At 35.9% G+C, this 22,446-nt stretch overlaps 1 protein-coding gene across 5 annotated transcripts in view; it reads right to left on the reverse strand.

The window, feature by feature from the left end:
- Window positions 1–22,446, reverse strand: part of KDM7A (lysine demethylase 7A) — an 89,099-nt gene that overhangs the window by 42,929 nt on the left and 23,724 nt on the right. For all 5 annotated transcript variants that reach the window (XR_003533735.1, XR_003533734.1, XM_027680528.1 and 2 more), the window contains exons 2-10: window positions 20,193–20,278; window positions 14,477–14,594; window positions 13,461–13,621; window positions 11,633–11,774; window positions 11,190–11,376; window positions 10,173–10,335; window positions 7,002–7,089; window positions 6,162–6,268; window positions 3,101–3,192 (exon numbers count right to left, since the gene is read on the reverse strand). Coding sequence is in view for 3 of the 5 variants with exons in the window: in XM_027680528.1 (XP_027536329.1) it covers window positions 3,101–3,192; window positions 6,162–6,268; window positions 7,002–7,089; window positions 10,173–10,335; window positions 11,190–11,376; window positions 11,633–11,774; window positions 13,461–13,621; window positions 14,477–14,594; window positions 20,193–20,278 (1,144 nt within the window). In the remaining 2 variants the exon portion in view is untranslated. The remainder of the gene's footprint in view (window positions 1–3,100; window positions 3,193–6,161; window positions 6,269–7,001; window positions 7,090–10,172; window positions 10,336–11,189; window positions 11,377–11,632; window positions 11,775–13,460; window positions 13,622–14,476; window positions 14,595–20,192; window positions 20,279–22,446) is intronic.

A 22,446-nucleotide genomic window follows, 5' to 3' on the forward strand; every position in this document is an offset into this window, starting at 1 on the left:
TCCAAAAAAACCCCAACATGAATGTATAATCATGGTATAATCATTCATTTCAGTGCCATTAATTCTACAGGAAAAATTAAATCAGCTGCTATTATCTACCATTCTTCATTCTTTGAATGCATCACCTCCACACATTCACACGTGACAACACAGCATCTCTGTCACTAAACTGCATAATTTTCCCAGCAAGTTACTGGTCATTTTAGGATCATTCAGTCCTTTCTACTTAAGGACTTCATTCTCCCAAAGGTCTTCCTTTTCATGAAGACTTCAAGAGGAAGTGACTGATGGAATGCTCCCAAACACTGGTTTAAAAACACTAAAAAGCCTTCCTAATGTAAATGTAGTTTATATCAGAAGCATGTTATTTTGCCAGTATGATTTATAGTAACTCCGTGAGCAAAGTGAGTTCCACAGGCAAGCTCACTTGTTTGTCACGATAAAAGCTATCTATTCACACCAAAGTTTTCTCAATTAAGCTGTGGCAGAGAGATATGAATACCTCCAGATGCCACGTCTGAAAAATTATCATTATTATTAAATAACTTGTTTTTTCTTGGAAAAGAAACATGCAGCCTTTGGGACTGAGGAATTCTCTTGTACTAGGGAAAAAAGCAGCAACAAAACAGCCTAAGTATGTCAGATGTCAACTGCAGGTAAAGAAAACAATGAAAGAAAGCTATGATTCATTCAAGAGCTTCAAGGAATGGTTTTGTAAGTGTCAGAAATACACAAAAGAAAAAGAAACTTGTCTTAAAACAAGAGGTATAGATAAAAAAAATCCTCGTAGGCTAATGAATCCACCCCTCTTTGCAGAGTAGCATGACAATGGGTACATAAACACTTAAATATGCACAAAAAAACAAAAATTAAAATAATAAACCCCACATACCTTCCTCCTCACAAAAAAAAAAAACCCACTGATTTTTTTTTTCCTTCACAACAGCTAGCAATATCTTTTTTAAAAACACTAAACAGTTGCCCAAAATAATCTTACTGGTACATGAACCAAACATCTTAAAAACTGACTCTGAGACCTGTTGCTTATGCAAGCTGGAAGGAAGTCAGAGCTAAAATCCAAGAGCTCAGACGACCGGGCAGGTCATCATCATTACTGTGTGTATCAATCAGAATGCAGAGTGATGGCCTGCACCAAAGCAATTGGAGGACATACACACTGACGAAAGCCTTGCACAAACTGAATTCAAATCAAGACATCAGAACTAAAATAATTTTAGTGGCACTCAACCTCTGTCCTCAGCATCTTTTAATTTTTGGCAGTTTTTAAACAATGCAGCAATGAAGATACCACTGCCCTGCTGAAGATGAGTTTGAAATTCTCTAGCAAATGTTATAGAATTCTCTAAGACAACTTCTATATGTCTTGAAAAGACATACTCCATGATACTAATGTGAAGCCTCGTGTAGGCTTGAGAAGTAGGCTTCTCAAGTGAGGAGCAGACATTTGTCATTTCTTTTTCAGAATCTGTCTGAAACCCCCAGCATGAGCAGATCATACAGCACTGTATAAAGCTCCTCCTGTCCTCACCTGCATACAACTACAATCCTGTCACACACGTGGCCTGCTGCAAAGAAAAGATTAGCTCACGTATGAAGCAGTAGCTAGATGAACACAAGGTACAAAACATGATAGCTGGTGGACAGCAGACAGCATTGTGGCTACATCACTGATGCTCTGCAGTTTCCTCACAATTGATGAGTCTGTTCAGCCACTGGTTTGGGAATACTCACAGGTCTCATTAGTAATCATTCAGAATGCAGCAAGTGCAATTGATTTTTCTTCCACAGAAAAGTAGAAAACATATCACATTCCACATGAAGTATTAATCAAACTACTTAATGAGCTACTAGACAGTACACAAATGCTACAATACTATACTGCAGCAACCTAGAAAAAAAGAAATTCCAATCCAATTTCAAATTAAAATAAGGATTTATATAGGCTATGTTTGATCTCAGTTATCAGCAGTCTCATTATCTAGCTTGCTTATTATCCATGCCCCAGATGCAGAGATAGCTTGGATTCACACGTGGTTTAACAGCTTAGACACAACATCCTGCAAATACCACTACACTGCTCACTATCTAGCTTTGATCCAGAACAGCGCAGACCAAGAGACACTGGAGAGCCAACTCAGAGGGCCAACACAACTTCATCTGGAATGAGTAATGCTACACAGGCTGGACCCCAGCAGATTCCACATAAAGTAACCGGTTCTGCATTTGTACCTCATGTTTACTTCCACAGAGCTCATAATGTTCGATGCAGCATTGTGCAATTATCATACGTGTTGTATAGTAAGTTCTCTTAAAAGTAGGACTTGTGGGCAGAAAGACCAAAGAGATCTCAAAGAGCCAGTTCAAGTCATCAGGGCCAGCAATAAACTAGAATTAACAAACTCAGTCAGAACCCAACTGCCTGTCAGCACACAGCACTTCCCTGGAGCACCAGTTCCAAGAGGGCCTAATAGCACAGGCACATGAAAAAACACACGGGTTTAGGTCAGATCCAGTTCTGTGCCAAAACAGGTAAGCTTTCCTGGAGAGAACAGCACCAGGAAAGCCAGTATTGATGCTATACTAATGATTTTACAAGAGTCAATCCATGTTCAGCAAGGACAGTATTCAAATGAAGTTAATATTCCTCAGTCTGAATCTAAATCAACTTTTCAGCAGATGTAGCTGAAATGTGCTCTCCAAATCATTGACTAATATCAGGGCATTCCACTCCTCCACTGCATCAGACTAGGGTTAATTGACTACATAAACACATTTCTTAGAAAAAAGCCCCACCTTATCATCTTATCCTCTAGCATTCTTATCCCATCCTGAGGTGAACAAGATTCTACCTCTATCAGCTGCAATACTTGAGATTATTAATTGGTCTAATAGACTTTATTAGCATTATGGAATATAAAATTGTCATGATGATTCTTCCCCAGATCAGTATATACTCTCCATAGACTTTTTCAGTACTCATTAACAGATAAAAATAATCTTGAACTTTAAAAGGGCACAGATCTTCACTTAGTTCTAAATCAAAACAGAGCTCAACAAAAACACAATCACTTATACTTACTTCTTTTTTCATCCATAATTTTAAAGCAGTAAGTAAAGCCTTCACTCCTTGCACTAAATAGCTTGGAGGCTGGAAACCATCTTCCCTCAGTTCTAAAAAGGATACAGCAACCAATTTAGAAACAGTGAAAACAATAGAATGATACCTACCCTTCAGCCAATAAAGTTGCCATTGTGCAACAGCACATTAAAGGAAAAATTGTGCAAGCAAATGAAACATGACATCCTGTATTTATGTGCATACTGTAACAACAGCAACAAAAGCCAAATCCAACACTAAAGTGATTCTCCATAAAACCTTCTTGTGTGAATTAGGGTTAGTTTACATCATACTCAAGGTCAATTAAAAGAAAACCCCAGATCTAAAATACAGAAAGAAATCACTTTTATTTCATTGGAAATATTTTAGTCAAAGGGGACTGGAAGGATGTGGGATGTATCTCTAAATTAGAATTTGTATCACTTATTCCCATACATACTCTGCAAATGGCTCACACTAGCATACTCCATTCCCCAAATATTTTCTGTAACCCTTCCAATTATCACAGTTCTCCCTCACACAGTTTACTGCATTTTTCCTCCCAGAATCAAAGGGGATATGAGGTGGAAACCACTCTGCTACAGAAGCTTCTCTTCTTAAGGAAGCTGGTGCTCTCAAGTAATTGCAATTTCTTTTCTCTTTTCCTTCATGGGGGTGAAAAAAGAAGGGAAAAGACAAATAGTCCATAAACAGCCAAAAGTAGATTAAAATCTCTCCTCATGTTCCTGACAAATATTTCCACTTGTCAATAGCAAATGGATCAACACTAGAACTACTTGGCTCATTTTATTCCCTTAAAAGAATACACTAATAAAACACTGTTCTTATGGATATTGTATTAGTATGCTGGCAGAAAAAGGGAGGGCAAGATACAGAGCAGGCAGAGGGCAAGATATTTGAGGAAAAGAAGGTGAAGTCAGACAGACACTCTATCAAGCTCAATTATACATGGGTACAAATATAGCAATTAAGGAATAGATGAGGAAGTGTGGAAAAGAACAGTAAACTCCTAGGAACTGATGCATCTTTCCCACAAAAGTTGTTCATGTCTCAAAGGCCTCCTACTTTTCAAAGGGTATGAGAACGAGTGGCAGACTTTGAGCTGTAGCAGTAGTCTTCCTGCCCACTAGCTGACTCAGTTGGTATGTCTGTGACCCTGTTACCATTTTATAAAAAGAACCAGAAAGATAAGCTGTATTGATTTTGCTTACTGACCTGAATTTCTTATAAAGTACTGCCAACAACCACGCACTCAATAATTTAGAGGCTGGACATCACCATTACCTTACACAACCAAACCGGTGTCATCCCTTGTTTATAAAACAATGGGTTCTGACTAGAAAACACCTAATTCATATGAGTCTTCGTGCCAAAGCCCAACATAAGCTTCACTCTAGCCATGGAAACCTCAATTTTCATTTTTTATAATGGGTTTATAGGTCATAGCATTGTTCAGCAACAAACATCTGCTGAGCCAAAGATTAAATGTAACATGAGAATAAGTTTCATACTCCTCCCCTAAGTCACAAGAGGCTCCTAGCCTATGAACTCAAGGAGTCGTGGGATAAAAAAGGGAGGGGGAAGGGTGGGGCCAACAGACACAGCTTATAGTTAGCTAGGTGATATAGAAATATACATATTCCATTGCTTTTCCAGCAGGAATACAGTTCCTGTGTCTTCTGATGAGTTTGTAAGCATTAAATATGCAGGACTGAGGCCAACTAAAGCAAGCTTTCAAGACAAAAATACTCTCTTTTTGGAAGGAAAAATTTTCTGCAAGTTTGTTCTATTTGGTAAGATTTCTGAGTTGCTTTAGGTTCACCAGAAACTTTAAATGCTCATTTTGGAAACAAGGGTTGTTCAATGTCTTCATTTGCTGAAAGGAGAATAGATCATTTTCAATAACGTGTAACTGTTAGAACATTAGAAAAAGGTTACGTGAGACTGATCTCTTTCAAAGCAGAAGCTGAATTCAGCAGCCTCCTCTGAAGGTTGATTTCTGTCCTTTGAAATACATCATATTATTAAAATTAAATAGAGCAGGCAGAGGGCAAGATATTTGAGGAAAAGAAGGTGAAGTCAGACAGACACTCTATCAAGCTCAATTATACATGGGTACAAATATAGCAATTAAAGAATAGATGAGGAAGTGTGGAAAAGAACAGCAAACTCTAGGAACTGATGCAACTTTCCCACAAAAGCCCTCATAGATACCTTTCCCTTCACAACCAAGAGCAGAGGACAACAGGCAGAGTGACTGAAAAGGTCAAAGAAAATTGTAGAAGTGCAAGAAAATTTCTCTGTTCAGCTGTGAAGCCACCAAGAAGAAACCCACAGATACAAGCTGGTGGGATCATTTCATAGAATCAATTGCTCAAAGAAGGGCTATCAAAGGGTACTCCAAGATCTTAAATGATATGAAAGAAGCCTGAGAGAAAAACTCATGTCATGGAAATAAGTTTCCTATCTTCATTAAAAAAGTCTTGTGAGATAATGGCACATTAATCCTATTTGGCTGGTAGTACAATTGCAATGTACCAGCATCTCAGATACTCTGCCTTTATAATCTAGAATATTTTCATTGACTGGATACAGCATAAGCATTAGATGAAAAACAATAAAATAGTTCAAAAGTTCCAGCAGCAGGCTATGAGGTGTGAGTTACACACACCACCAAATGCACTAACATTTCTGTCCAGTGCAAGTTACCCTTTATTACCTTTAATCACCTCTTGGTTATTACTACCTTTAATCATCAAAGTAGTTTTTAGAAAGATCATTTATGAAAATCAAGAACTGCTGGATCTAGAACTGTCACACTGCAGCACTCAGTAAAATCTGGTAAAAAAATGATGTGACTTTCCATAAAAAGCCAAAAAGAAGTAATTCAAGTCTAGTTTTCCAGCTTAAAAAGTCTCCTCTGTTCACAGAACAACAGTGCAATTTTCTTCATTATCTATGAAGAGAAAAAGAATTACCAAAGTAGATACAAGTGCATCTCTTAAAATAAAACAAGAATTACCTTTCAATGTTTCCAGTAAGTTTTTGGCCACAAACCAACAGATGGCTTCAAAGAAAGGAAATTTGAAAAGATCTGGGGTTTTTAGCCTCTTCTCCATTTCATAACACCTGAATAAATGGAAATATTAGAAAACATGAATGTTTTAATTATCAAATTCATTATTCAATTATGTAATCATTCAAATTGACACGATGTCCAAAATAAAATAAAATAAAATAACCATGGCCATGATAAATAAAAGAAGTCAAGTACCACATAGTTAAATCCCAACAAGACCACAGACAAGATTGAACTCTGGTCTCATTCAGGCTCTGACCTTATCAAGTTTGACTGCGGCACTTCTAAGAATAAAGTTGGACTTCAAAAAACTAGGATACAAACCCAATGTGTGATCTTTTAACAGATGGAATTTTATCAGGATTCCACTGTAATAAATAAAAACAATATGTTTAGAAGACAGCTCTACATCTTGGACAAAAACTAAATACAGCTGCCCTTAGAGCAATGCTGACTTGAGGACGCTCATTTCAACTCAGTGTCGCACACCTGGGCTTGCTTAGTTTTGTTTTACTCACTTATACTAATCTCCACAGTAGAGTTTTTTTCTTCTTTTTTTTTTTCTTTTATTCACTCAAATTCTTGCATAACCTTCATTTTGCTTTTGAAACTTTGCAGAAGTCAAATAAGAGAATGTGCTTGATACATTCTAACTGAAAATGCCACTATTGTCTGTTTGAGAGCCTGTACCAATTTGATCCTGGTTAAGCACATGAAGAAAAATCTCTACGAAAAGAATATCCTACTGACTAAGGAAAAAGTATAGGAAGAGCTGAGACTAACCTGAGCTGCATGCCAATGTTGAGGTTGTGCAAAAAGTTTCCTCCAAAAGCCATACAATCCTGAGATGTGAGCACAGCGTGAATCCAGCCTGAAATGACAGATTGTGAAACTTAATACATACATATGAATTATTCTAAGACTGTTTTTAAACACATATAGAAGTAAAAATGCTGTTCCTGAAAGAAAAAAGCAAACAAATTTGTATTCTGTGCTAGGAACAAGTAATCTAAATTTTAACAACATGTAAACTACAGTGTTTCAGAAATCTAGTGAACTGTAGTTTTCTGAAGGAGTTAAGCTTAAGAAATTTATTACTGGGAGGGGAAAGTATGCAAAGCCAACTTTTCAAGTAAAAACTCCCTCTGAAATTCAAGTAAAAATTCAAGTAAAAGTTTTCATTCCAATCCACAAAGATAAGCAAGTCCAGAGAGAAAAAATATACAGAACAAAAGATAAAGTCATAAAAAATAAAACAGAAATTATATGTCTTTCAATATTTACATGTTGCTTACAGTAACCGGGTTGTTTGTACAACATAAAAAAGTCTTTTAGCAATACTGAGGTTTCTCAAGTAGGAATTCAGAAGTGGTTCCATAAATTATTCTAAATACAGTCATTCTAAGTCAAGTGAAACTATGAACAGTTTAAAACCCAGTCTAGACGCTCTATAAAAAATTGTCATATAATTGAAATACTGTCCTTGTGAACTGCACTATTCAACATGGTAAAGCATGGCCAATATGATGCTATCGACCTGGCTAATTACTACTGGATAATTTCAACTAAGCACACAGCAGAATGTATGACATGAGCTTCCTGACTAAAAATAGTTACCTTTCAAATTTACACTGTGTAGCTTTAATGTAAATAAACTACAAATAGGCTTTCTTCTTTCAAGATTTTCTTTCTGATTTTTGCACGCATACAGATGAACTTTGACAAAAGATGAGTTGGCCACACATTTGCAGATTAACTCGTGGTTTCACCAAGGGTAGGCAAGACATACAAACACAGGAAGTTTACCAGCTTGAGGCAAGACCAGACCAAGTCACAAGCAACTACCCAGTACAAGCTACCACTAAATCCATGCCCTAATTCAGTTAATAACAAACAGTACCACATATAAAAAGACTTGAAACTTAACAGTTACGCTGACTAAGCAACACACCTACCATGTAGCCAGGAAGTAAGTTAAGTTACTGTTGCATTTAACCCCAGGCAGCAGCAACTTAAGTACATGGTTTCATTTTCACTCATCATCATCACAGTAGACAGACACCTCCAACTCTCCATGGGATATGTGCGTTTCAGTCCTTTAAACACACATCTCCCCAGACACTGACAAAATTGACAACAAAGCCTCCTCACTGTTGCATCAGCACCAAGGATTTTTATGGCATACCTGTATCAACTAAAGGTTTTAATTTTTTTTTTTTTTACACTTCTACTTGCTATTTTTATGCTGCAATTTTGGTCAAGGTCTATGTAACAAGGAAAGAAAATTCAGTGTAGACCACACAGAATATCTTGAATTGAATAATATTTAAATAACTCTAAAGACCCTTCCAGTGCTATTCACCTACATGCAAGATTAATTTTAAATCAGAAGACTACTCTGAACATATTTCAGAGATTATAAAATAATTATGATATCCATTAGCAACAGGGCAAGCAGGAACAGCAAAAGTGGTTTTCAGTAGAGATCAGGGTGGGTTTTTTTCAAAGTCTTTACTCAGTCTTACAGAATTTCCCATTTTCTTAAACACCTGTCTTGAAAACTAGTTTCATTTATTGGTTCTTACACTATACTCCGAAGTATATGAACAAGGATGTGTGTTTACACATACACACATGTGTTTACACACATTTACATTTGCAAGTACCATTTTATGTGTATACACATGCAGATACCTGTACACATTAGAAATTACCATGTGATGATATTTTTCTTTACGGCCACATTGCAGTGAGAGCTCAGATTCAGTTGATTACCTTGGGAAGCATAACAATTTTCAAAGATCTGTGGGCCACAATAAAGTTCTTCATTCTGTAATTCTGCATTCTTTGTTCACAGATGTGTGAACTCACACTTAAACACAGAGAATTAATGCCATCTCTTGCCAAAAATATATAGTTTTAAAAGCTCTGGCTGTTCAGGAATGTTAAGTGCACAGAGAGGTCCTCACCATGGAGTATTTATTCTGCACAAGCTATGGACTAGAACAGTAAATACTGAACCTCACAGGCAGAGAACTGAGACATGGGAAGAATGCAGTAGTCTAGGAAATCCATGAAAGAATAAGGTACTGACTATAATCTTCAAGGTTTATTCCAGAAGTAGAATCACAAACCATTTTCCTGCTCTGTGTATTTAAAGCTTTCTTTCCCCAAAAAAAAGGAAGATAGCACCCAGTATAATTTTTAATAATTAAATAATAAAAATTATTTATATGGATAGTTTGGATAAGTGAAAATACAAAAAACTGGCACTCACTTTTATTGGCAAAATACGGTTTGATTTAGTAAAGACTTGCAAGTTTATGCTATTTGGGAGTTTGAATGGGATGGGGTATTTTCTTTGACGGATTTTTCTGTGTGGGGGTTTTGGTTTGTTTTGTTGGTTTTGTTTGTTTTTTTTTTAATAAAGAAGTTTAATTTGATTGGCATTTCTCACAACAAAAACCAAACCAAAAAGAACACCCAACTTGTATTTTTAATCCTCCAGCCAACAGCACAAGAAGTTTATGTGATGTTTTTGTACTAATTATGCCTAGAAGGTCTTGCAATATTCAAATCTGTAAAAGTAAAATTCTATTATAAAATTAAGATAAGAATTCAGTCTGGACACCTACCAAATAGTGAAAAATCTGTGCTCTATTAATTGGAACTACTTCCCTAATAATCAAATTAAACTTTAATTTGTTGTCTTCTAATTGGGTAACACTCTTTCATTCCCTGATAATTGTTATGACTGTCAGGCAAACTTAAAAGTTAATTACTTGTTTTGAAAATCTAAATCTCTAAATTTCTTTTACTATTCTTTCTTATCCAAAATTTTAGGAGATATCAAATGTTGATAACACATTTATTTTATTATATTCTTAATTCCTGTTTAAACATGCTAAGTAATAAGAGTAAATAATAAGAGTAATAATAAGAGTAAAATCTTACCTGTTGGAACAAATAAAGTGTGTCCTTGCTTCACAACACATTTGTAACACTTGTCAACCTTGTCCCCAAAATATACTTCACTCTGGGTAACAGATGAACTCCAAGACTCATAAAGAGCCAAATTTTCATCAGTGGGCTTGATCAAATAGAATATCTTCTCACCCTATTAAGACAAAAATATCAAATAAATAAATTAATGTCCTCTTAAAAGTATAGTACAACCTCTGAGTCACTCCTAATGAAGTAACAGATTGATCTAAATGGTAAGTGTTCCATCTTCCCACTATGGCATGTTTGGGCTTCCCACTGTCAGTGTTTCACAACTGTAATCCACCAAAAGTTTAGATATAATACACTAACCAGGTAACATCTTGTGATTTAAAGGAAGCAAACAAACCAACCAAAACTTTTCACTGGAGTGTAAAAAATTCCAGCTTTTATAAAGAATTTATGGATATGCACACACATATAAATGAAAAAACATGCCTCTTCTATGATATATACACAGCAAAGTTTGTGAGAACAATAAAAAGTCAACAATTTTCATTCCATTAGTTTATTCCTACTAAAACCTCACTGTATCACCTACCAGTCTACTAAAGTGATCAGTCAACCAATTACAGTCTAGAAGCCACTAATGGCATGCTACAATAAAAACATAAAAATGCAACAACCAAAGATCAGTAATTCACTTTCAAGCTCTTCCCACAGCTTTTCAAGCACAACATTTCACACAGGTGACAATGCCATAGCAGAAGGCTGCATGCTGAATAAATTTTGTTTTGCGTAGTCATAACCACTCAGAAGGTGGTTGGGCACTGGAACAGGCTCCCCAGGGCAGTGGTCACAGCACTGAGCCTGACAGAGTTCAAGAAGTGTTTGGTTGATACTCTCAGGCACGTGGTGTGACTCCTGGGGATGGTCCTGTGCCGGGCTAAGGGCTGCACTCAATGATCCTTATGGGTCCCTTCCAACTCAGCATATTCTGTGATTCTGTACACCAAGAAGCGTTCATACCCAGAGAACATGGTACCAAACTGATGTTCCTCCAAAATCGATATGAAAATCAGTGTAGCTGTCCTGGACACCCATCAAGCAATACTTCTGAACAAAAGGCTTAGGGAAGACAGAATCATCCGGCCAATAATTTTCCACCCACGAAAGCTTTCTGGCAATATCTGGTACTTCCACTAATTCAGACATCCTTTTAAAAAACAAACAAACAAAAAAGAACTGTAAATATAAACAGGAGTAATCACGTCTCTTTAAATGATAGCTTCCTACAAAGATATTTATTAGTTCATAGTAATATGTTTCATACCCGCATTACATCACAGTAGTTGTCTACATAAAATACACATCCTCCTCTCTTTCCCACTACAGGCATTATATGCCTACACATATTGTTTAGCTTAGTGAAAACCACTTCCTACATTCAAGGAATTGAAGTCAATACTCACTTCGTGTCTGAGAATTCCAGGCTGATCACATTCAATACTTTGGGTCGGTCAGGATTTGTGAAGTATTTAATATAATTATGGAGCTTCATTTTGCTGTCTGCTTGTCTTGCTACATCTATGACATCTATCACTTTGTCACCACCTGTGAAAAACAGGATGACTCTCTTAAGGCTATGACAGATTAAAAAACGTCAGTTGTTTAAGACAAATTTAACTCTTTTCCAGCCTTTATCAAAACATTTCTGCACAAATACTCCACTACCATCAGTATTCTCTTGGATCAGAGACAGATCAGCATAAACCAACTTTTTATTAGCTTTTTTTAATTACTATAATCAGCTAAGGACAGAAGCAAAAACACTCTAAAAATAAATCCTCTTTCCTGTGGTTAACCAAAAAGAAAGAGTAGTATAGAATGACTGCAACTTACTTAAAAAAAAAAGGGGGGGTTATGGCTGCAATTGGAAACACTAGCATGGAGAAAGTCATCAAGGCAGATCTATTCCTCACTTTTCCTATAAATCATCAGCAACCCCCGACCTGCCTTATATATGTGCACAACTTGCAAGCACAGTCATTTCACTTAATAATTATCACAAGTGTGCTTCATTTCTGATAACAAGGACTGGTTTACACACAGTGTATTTTGAAGTGATACATCTAGAGAACTAGATAAGCAAGAAGCAACCTTTAGCCAAGAGAAAGGACTAACAACAACACTATAATAGCAATTGTTTTATGTCCATTTAGTCACACAATGGTCAAATTTGACAATCTATTTTGGAATGCTGGAACATGTCTAGATGTACATTAGATATATAATTACTTTAAAACAGCAAGTTTATATCACCTTGATAAATTCCAGTTGGAATAGTACTTATTCAGTTCTCTTATTTTTAATTTCAATAATAGAAAGGTAAATCTGTCACATTCCAACTTTTTCCCTAAACTGGACAACTGGACAGGTCAAAATGTATGCATAAGGGTGAGATAATCAAGTTTCTATCTGAATAGACAGTAATTCAAAAGAAAAGATTCAGAAGTATCAGAATGATAATTAATCTTTAAAGCAGAATGCACATTACTGTTTAACATTGTAACTGTAACAACATTCCATATTCTGATGCCTTTGTAAAATATTGATGGGCAGAAAACCTACTTTCAGCACAACTCATTACATTAGGAGATCACAAGAACGCAGACAAGGCCATACACAGACTTCTCAACTGTACCATGTGTTACAGGAAACACCCTGCTGCAATTGGCTCAGACTATTTCTCTGTACTACACACTTACATGAGGCTGAAACAATTACAGACTGTCAAGAGATCTGATAAGAAAGAAATGGTTCTTAGGAAGCTCCAGCTCTCCTGCTAAAGGAAGTCAAGGTAGGAAATTTTCCAGGAAGAAAGATTTAATTCAGACAGGCCAATTTACTAAGTCTAAAACATTAAGTTTTTACATAGTCTAACCAATGACTAAACTTATTAATCCTAAGAGTGATTCATTCAATTCCCATTACACTTTATTGGTTTACAACATGTAGCAGAAAAAGGTCCAGCATTCCACATGTAGCTTGCACTGAAATTAACATATTTGAAAGTTGAGAAAGCTATTGTCCTATCACGTATCCAAACAGACACACATTAAAAAAAAAAGAAATAAGAGAGAAAGAAAAAAACCTCCAAACCACAGCTTTAATTGTATTCTCTACTAGTCTTGAATTTACGATAAATATTTAGCACTCTGGAAACTCTTATAATCATGCAAATATTTATTTTATTTACAGACAGGATCATTTTAATTAGTTCTCCAGAGTGACTCTTACCTACATAGCGTTCCACATCTAAAACGGAGAAAGTTGGTGGAGGAAGTCTGAGTCCCAGACCATCTAACTTAGGAACCATAATGGGAACATCAAACCCATGTTTCTCCAGGTATCTTTGTGTCAACTGGCTTCCATGCATTTTCAAAATTACTTCATCAGCACTGGTGGAAAGAAATTATGGAGTATTAGCAGAAAAGCATCCCCCAAGCACTACTGAAAAAGAAGTCTCAGTTTGGGGGAGGACGGATGGGAATGGCTATATTTGAATCCAAGAGCATTGTACCATCCATGGTACATTTATATTAAGCATTTAGCTAAAAGACAAAGAAAACAAACTCAACAAGCAAAGAAACTTTTATTGCACACATAACCTGGGAACTCACAGTCATTCTATACAACAGAAAGGATGGGGAAAAGGAATTCTCAGAGAAGGTGTTAAAGTACATGTTGCTAACAACCACCACCACCAGCAGCTCCTCTGAAGAACTATAAGCCATCATGGTTCAGTGAGATATCCAGTCAAGATCAGGATGAAAGTATAACCACATTTCTCTACTTTCCTCTAAAGCATGTGAGAATGGATAGACTACCAGCCCATATGAATGTTCTGTGTTATTTGGAATGAAACTGAGAACTATTCATGAACTACAGGAATAGACAGACAATATTCTGACAGCTGAAGCACAGTAAAGCAAACCAAAAACCAATCAGTCATGCTACTGCCCCCACTCCCCCACAAAAACAACCCCCCAAAACTCAAAACCCTCTCACACCACCCTGCAGCAGTCCCAACAGACAACATAACCTAATGCAAAAGTGAACAGGGGAGGCTACTGCATGAAAAGGCAAATGTATCCATCTGAAACAGGGATGGGGTGTGGGGAATTGTAAAGGTGAAGGAAGTTATCATCGACCTTCATTTCCTGAAGCAGAGAAATGTTAGCTGCCTCCCCTAAGACACACTCTGCTGACAACGTTTCTTTGCTTTTTCCACCAAAATGTGTAAGAGTCCGTACCTTGGGAAAGAGCGAGCCCGCAGTTGTTTAACAAAGGTCCGTGTTCCAGCCTGCACCGGTCTGGAACCATCATCTGGCTCCGTGTAGTCATGTCTGTGCCAGTTTCTCCTCTTCTTCACTACAAGTTTCAGAAGGGTTAAACTTTGAATTAGTTAAATCAGACGGTTCAGATTAGCAGTCATCCCATAAGTGAGACAGACATGCCTCAATCACATTACTATGATTAACAAATCTTATTATTTTTATCAGGTGACACTCTACCCATTTTCAACAAATGAAATCTGTAGGACACCTGACAGTAATTCTCCCTACTTCTATAGCTCCTTCTGTATAAAAACCTCAGTGCACATTATACACAATTCAAGACTCCATATTCAGGGCAACACAAATAAACAGTTGCAGCCTGAAAGTTGTCCAAATCTAAAAAAAATCAGCAACGAAACTAGAAATTGAACTTTGATTTCCTAAATTCCTTGGACTTTTTTTAATACATGGAAGAATCACACCTCTTGAATATCCACAGACTTCATTTTAAATATTCACACAAAATTAACAAGACCTAATCCCACTATGCTGTCTCACCCCACGAGCAAGTCCATATCCAGTCTAATAATCTGCTATTCACTACCATATGCTATTTCTTTTATTCACTGCTTATGTCTCTGTAACAGTTTTGGGTGCAAACTGTTTTGGGAAAGAATGACTTTCGCAACACATATAACACAATCATTGCGCCCCAAAACATACAACTTCGGAGTGATTTGAAGCTTTAATGCACTGTTACAGCATATTAATAAGAAACAAAAGATAAATAAAAGTTCAATTACAATTTTGGGAATCTGAAACTGATAGTTCAATAGCAACAACACTGCATTTTTAACAGTTCCTTATACTTAAGGGGCCAATGAAAGTGAAAAACTAGACATTCTCATAAAAACTGTTGTAGTGATCTCCCCATGACAAATGACAGATACTCAAATGAAAAAAGAAAAATAATATTTTCATAGAATGGTTTTGGTTGGAAGGGACCTTAAAGATCATCTAGTTCCAACCCTGCTGCCATGGGCAGGGACACCTTCTACTACACCAGGTTGCTCAAAGTCCCATTCAGCCTGGCCTCAAACACTTCCATGATATGACATCTACACCATCTCTGGGCAACCTGGGCCACCACCCTCACACTAAAGAATTTCTTCTTTATATCTAATCTAAATCTATCCTCTTTCAGTTTAAAGCCAGGGGTGACAAGGGGTGACAATGGGTGACCTTGCTATTTCACTAAAGGCCTCTGTAAAAAGTTATTTTATTTCTTATAAACCCCCTTTATATATTTAAAGGTTGTACTATAAAACATTGTAAGCTATATGCAGCCTCCCCCTTTGAATTTTTCCACCTTGAGTGAAGCAGAGGACAAAGTGACCAATGATATCATAGTGAACTTAGTGCCTGTCTTCAAATTTTCATTATTTCACGACAAATCATTTCCTAATGGATATCTCACACATTCATCTTCACCAACCACTCATTTTGCATCTTCATTTATAAAGAACACAAGCTTACAGCTTTGAAAGGAAGTCCTTGGTTTTATCACCCGTTTGTTAGCAAACTGCTCTCTGGAGCACTTCCTCTCTCTACAAATAGACCTGCATCTCTCATCCTCAAGCTTTCAACAAGCTGAGAAGCCCTATTAAATCACCAAAAGGGTGCCTTGGCAAAAAGGATCACCATCTCAATCTTGGAAAGAAACTCCAGGAGTGCTGAACTTCCTACCTTTCTATTTACTTGCCAGCCTATCACTTAAAACACTAAGAAACATAGTAAGGGTACAGACATTTTAAGGTTGCATTTCAGTTTTTCCTAAAAAAGTCAAACTCTGCTCCACAGCTAGGATAGCTGCTAGTGGAGGACTGCCCCAAGACGATTTACTAACACCAGATTTATAACTTAACCACTAATATTAAGCAGAAATTTAGGTATATATGCTGAGGAAACTCACAAGAGGGAAAAATAACTGTTATTTGTCAACACAGAAAGTGTTTTACAGGTGTCTACCAAACAGTTTGTAATGTAAACATGACACCCAGACAAAGAATTGCATTAATAAAAAATTTAACTTTATGGAACAGCTCATTCTTAAGTTTACGTAAGTCAGGATGCTCCCAAAAATCTAAAAAAGTGCTAGCAATACTGAAAACTGTAATAGGAAGCTACGGATGTAGGAGGGGAGAAAATAGTTTCTAAAAAGAAAAAAATTGGTGCTTCTTCAGAAAAAACAATTGGTTATATAGGAATAACAGGCATCATATCATCATTACACATGACGTAATTATTCCTATTGATGAGCTGTTTCCTGCAGACATGACAACATGTATCCTTTAGAAGACATTTAAGAGAATAAACTGACATTTATAGCTCTTTGCTAAACTGAAAACCAGTGCTGCTTAATGAGCCAACTATCCAAATACTGTAAAACTTCATAAATAATGAAGCCAGGTTTATTAAGTTTTCAAAGCTATTTTCTCAGTCATAAATAATAATACAAGAAATTAGTAGCTAATACTAATTTGCAATAGAGTACTTTGCCATAAATTCACTGCTGTTACAACAGCTCATTAAAATTGTAAGACAATACAGCTGCTTAAGAGATTTTATAGCACAGAAAGACTTTCTAAAGTCTGTCTTTCCAACACTTAAAAATCAGGAACTAAGGTAATTCTTTTACTTGTACTTGGCAATATACATCATCCTTTCATAACTAAGAGAACACTGAAGAACTGAAAACAACAATGAAAACTTTCTCTGCCTATGTATCTCTTTATTGCAGAGCTTTTTTTAACCCCTTAAGACATTAAAGTAACAGTTGCAAAAAAAAAAAAAAATTTAACCAAATGGATCCTAATGCTCAAAGTAAAACAAACAAACAAACCCTATATAAGTTGAAACGGACATATAACACCTCCCCTCCCAATCACTTCAAACTAGTGGAAGGAACCAATGTTCACCCTTGGTGTTCCTGAAAATCAAGGCAAAACTTGCTGTGACAACACTAAAAATACACACACTAAAAGTACACCAGACAGTTGCAGGGAGGGTTAGAAAAAGAAAGGAGTGTGCTGGATGTTTTCATTAAAAGTAAGCAAAAAAAATACAGATGGGAGGGTATTTTCAGAATTTGAGAAATCAAAAAACGGATTTAAAAAGTATGCCCTGACAAACACAGTCCTGTTAATATTCACCGCACCTTGTGCTCTCTCAAAGCTCTGGATACTAGAGTCTGATTGCAGATCTGACTCACAGCATTCATGCAAATAGAGCATTTTCAGACTTCAGGATCACTGAGAAAACTTAGAAAATAACAAAATATAATACAAGGACTCTAAACTAAATAATATTAAAAAACCCTTCCGTAGTATATTACTATTTCTTTAAATTGTTCTTTTTTAATTGTTTAGGATTTTAGGATTAATTATTTAGCATTTTACATACACAGCTTCTCACTAAAGGTCTTATAAAATGGTTGTTCTTTCAAATCAAGAAGAGGATTTATTTTTTGTTTGAAATGCATGAAGAAACTGATCGGTTAATTTGATCTTTCCATCTAACTATGCAGTAGCTTCCTTTTCATTATTGGAACTTTTACATAATTAATTTTGTAGGATACTGAAAGTAACCACCCATTTGTACTATAAAGTATGTGTTTCTTGTATATTTTAAGTAATTTTTTTGCGCTACCTCATTTGATTATATGTACTAATGTCTGTTGAAATCATAGATATATTTGCCCTCTTACAAAGCTGAATTTTTGTCTCTCTCAAAACTCTCAGACAAAGTGATTTTAGAATACAAGGCTGTAAATAAAAATGCTTTTTTAACTGACGTACATAATTTCATATGACTGAAGCACTCTGGAACATTGCTGCCACACTTAAAGTCATGAGACTTTATCAGTCTCTCTAAACACTGAAGCAAGTAGAGCCCAAACCACAAACTATCATAGATTTGATTCTGACAGTTGAGAACAATTAATAAAATTCCTTGTGAAGACATATTTCATTATATCACCTCTGCTTGGGTTGGTAAGTGACGTATCTGAAGCTTCTATTAAATCTAGATGATCTACACACTTGAAGCAACATAATTTAATAAGGATAATTTTTACAACAGATTCTTGTCTTCCTGAAAAAACTTTCAAAACAAAAATCACTCTTATCTCACTGTCAAATTATGCATTACAAAAAAGGTTATTCACAGGCATCAGGGTGAAGCATACTAGTTCTCTCAAGTCATGGGGTGAAAACAAGTTTCAAATTTACTGATATGATCCGTCTTCTACTCCTCCTCCTAGTCCCTCTATTCCATAGAAAAAAAGAGACAGAAAGGTGGGGGAAGAAATGGCTGTTGTTTGTGTTCTAATTTATAAGAGACACAAGCAGATTTTTAACTGAAAATTACCACTGGAGTACTAAAAACTACAAGCACATAAAACAGCATTTATCTTACCTTTTAGCACACTGACCCTGAACTCACATATTACACAAGATACATATCATGCAACATATACTAATTACATCAAAAAATGACGCTATCATTTTGTTCATGTTCCACAAGACTACCACTGAGGGTGTAGCAGTTTTAAACTTATTTCTAAATGTAAAGTAAATTCAGCTTTGAAAAATATTCTAATATTAAGTCACTGTTGACTATAAATCATTATATGGCTTTCAAGGAGAAAAAAACCCACCAAACTAAAACACAAACAAACCCACATTAGAAAACACAAATGACCACGACTGTTTGGAGGTTAAAGGCATGCATTGCACATACATATTTTTCCAGTCTGAACATAGAAACTTAATTCATTGTTGGAAACGTGAAATTCATTTTTAGAGTTTTAACAATTCCGTTTCCGTTTGAGAACAGAAGTCATGGGGGAAAAATCTATGGAGTTGAATAAAGCAGTATCCTTTCAGTAGTTACAGACAAAAACTGTTTCGTTTTTCCACTGCAAATCACTATAGCAAATTTGTCTACTGAAAGGAGAACCAGAGATGTCTCTTGCTGCTCTGTTTCACACTCTTCTAGCAACTCATTTTGACCTTGGTGGAAATTTGTTTACAAATCAGAGCTGTGTAACTTTCAAGGACATAAATGGGGGGGAAAACAAAAGCAAAAACAAACAAAAAACCCAAAAAAACCAACCAACTAAACACTGCTCACAGGATGTTCATATTCTCGGATTTCACTAGAGTGTTGTGGCAAATAGCCTATAATCATCCAGAAAGGTAAGACATCTAATTCCTACATTTTTTCAAAGTTGCCTTCCATGCTATTAGAATTTTGATAATTAAAATGTAGGAACCTTGAAGCCATCTTTTGTATTTTCCTTTTTTTTTTTTTAATTAAGATTCCCTAATTTTCATTCTCTCGCTCTCTGCCAAGTCCAGATTGTTTTCTTCTAGCTCTGTGCACTTCGATTTCTCTAATCTATAGCAGTGGCTTATATTTTATTCTATTTGCATCTCCACATCAGGGAACCTTTCTGGATGGTTTGTTTATTTTGTGGGTTTTTAATCAGCTCAGAGTTAGTCATGTAGAACCAGTACCTTCTAAATAATCAAACTCATCCTGAATATTCTTCTGAACGGTCTTTTTCAATTGTACACAGAGAGAAAACAGTCTGAACGTGTAAAATGAAATCTGAATAAGCCATACTTACTTAGAGAAGGTCCATGGAGAATTGCACAGTTGGGACAATGGTATAGATCAATGTCAACAGCATGGTGCTCCTCTACCCCAACGCAGCTGGAATAATATTTTTTAAATGTTAATGAGAATACACATAAGGTTTATTTTTCAAGCTAAAAATAATTAAATCTTAGGGTTTTATCAAAACATGCTTACTCTACAAAATTATAATGAGATACCAAATTATCTCAACTACTGGGTTGCCACATAAATTTTGAGTAATAATTTCGTTACCACTGAACAGAGAATGCCATTTAAAAAAAAAATCATAAAAAGGAAACAAGAATCAAATTTCTATAAAAGTGAGCAAATCCACAATATATACACACCATTACCTCTCAGCTCCCCAGAAGCCTTTGATCCTAATTACAGGAAACAGTTTATGCAATTTTCGTTATACACATTGAGTTTAAAAAAAATCTGAAGTTTATGTGCTGTCAATTTGTAGAAGATATAATGCAATTTTTTCTTCTTTTTTTTTTCTGCAGAAAGCACATAACTGACTCCTACCCTCAAGACAAATTAATGAAGAATACTTTGATATTCTTCCTGAAATCGTTACACTAGTACTAGCTCCCTAAGTTACACAAGTGACCACATAAATAACTTTGTAGAAGTGTTTTTGGTCTAAAATAGCAACAAGCATTTTAAAGAGCACTTGACAGATGTAGTGTTTTCCCAGCGCACATTTTTTCCCCAATAAAAGTCAAAGTGGGATTAAGATTGAAATCTTTATAATACTCCTGACAAAGTATCTACACCGCTGATATCTAAATAACAGAATTTTAAAGACAAAATTAAGTACATTTTCTTAGAAGCTGAAACACTAGAGGTTAACGGGACAAAACGTGCTTTTGCACAAAGTTCTCAAGAAAAAAAATGTAATCCCTGCTTGCTGGTCAAATCTGAATCCTGGCAGAGTTCTTCATTCTCTGAAAAGTTTATTGACACTTAAAAATTGCTGACTTTACAGTCAATAAGAAGCAAGACTACAACACTGAACATTTACACCAAAATTAGATATGTTTACTCAGTGCACTCTAGTAACATAAGAACTTGAACAGTACTCCAGTCACGTAACCCATTTCATATCAGAAGTGTAATGACTGCTTAAGCACTGAGGCTTTGAAATGATCCAGCTCCACAAAGTCTTTTCCCTAGCAGCCTAGTGCCAAACTGCTGACACGCTCCAGCAAGTGTCAGTACACGCTGCCAAAACAATACCCGAAACAGTCTAGCGCTGACAGCGCAATGAGCAAATCCAATCTGAAACTGAAGAGCATCTCCCATGCAACTATCAATGAGAAGTACATCACTCTGAATACTCTGTAAACAGATTCAGCTAGTTCTACTTCTCCATGCAGTACATACCACATGAAATTTAGAAATGACATAGCTTTTTTATATGCACACTATTTTAAAAGCTAAATACAAAACTCAGCTGCCATAGTTCATCGCAATTCTTGCAATATTTAGCATTTGCTTTAAGACCACAACTACAGGAATTGTTATTACTTGAAAATCCAGCTGACATATAAACAAAAAGGAAGGCAGAAGCAGTCTTTAAAAATGCATGTCCCATTTCCTTCTGCTTGTGTTCTCTCTCTTTTTATAGAATAGATGAGTGACTCATAATCCTATGTATTATAGGAAAATTGTTTTTAAATGTACATGCTAAAAGCCCCAAATGAGAAGGCTGGTTTTATACATCCTTAGGAATCTCATTATTTTAGCTAAACTTCTAATTTTTCAACAGCTAAAGATATTTATGTTCCACTGTATCTTGATCAAGTTTGCACTTCATCCTTTTTCTTGCTGTTTATCTGATACAGTCATCATCACCCCAATCAGGTTATCTTTCTAACAGTAAGAACTTGGCATAAAAATATAGTAATACCTTCAAGCTTTGACAACTGTTTGTCATATTCTATTTAAGAATGTTAATTTTATTGCCTCTTATAGAATGTTACGGGTAACAGAATTTCTGCTTTATTTTGAAGCTTAGCACTAACCACTTTTCTGACTTGATTAACTCCATAACCTTTCAGGAAGGCACATGGGATTGTGTACAGAGACTGGAATGGTATTAAAATAGCCGGAATATCCATTCAATAAGAAATGCAAACATTTTCAGTCTTCTATTTACGCTGTAAACTCAGAACTAACCGGAAAGGCGAAACACTAACTGGGCATCATGGAAGTGAATCTCATAGTAGTTGTCTGAC

This window comes from Neopelma chrysocephalum, unplaced genomic scaffold, assembly GCF_003984885.1.
Source record: "Neopelma chrysocephalum unplaced genomic scaffold, ASM398488v2 Primary Assembly neopelma1_59, whole genome shotgun sequence".
In the NCBI taxonomy this organism is placed as follows: domain Eukaryota; kingdom Metazoa; phylum Chordata; class Aves; order Passeriformes; family Pipridae; genus Neopelma; species Neopelma chrysocephalum.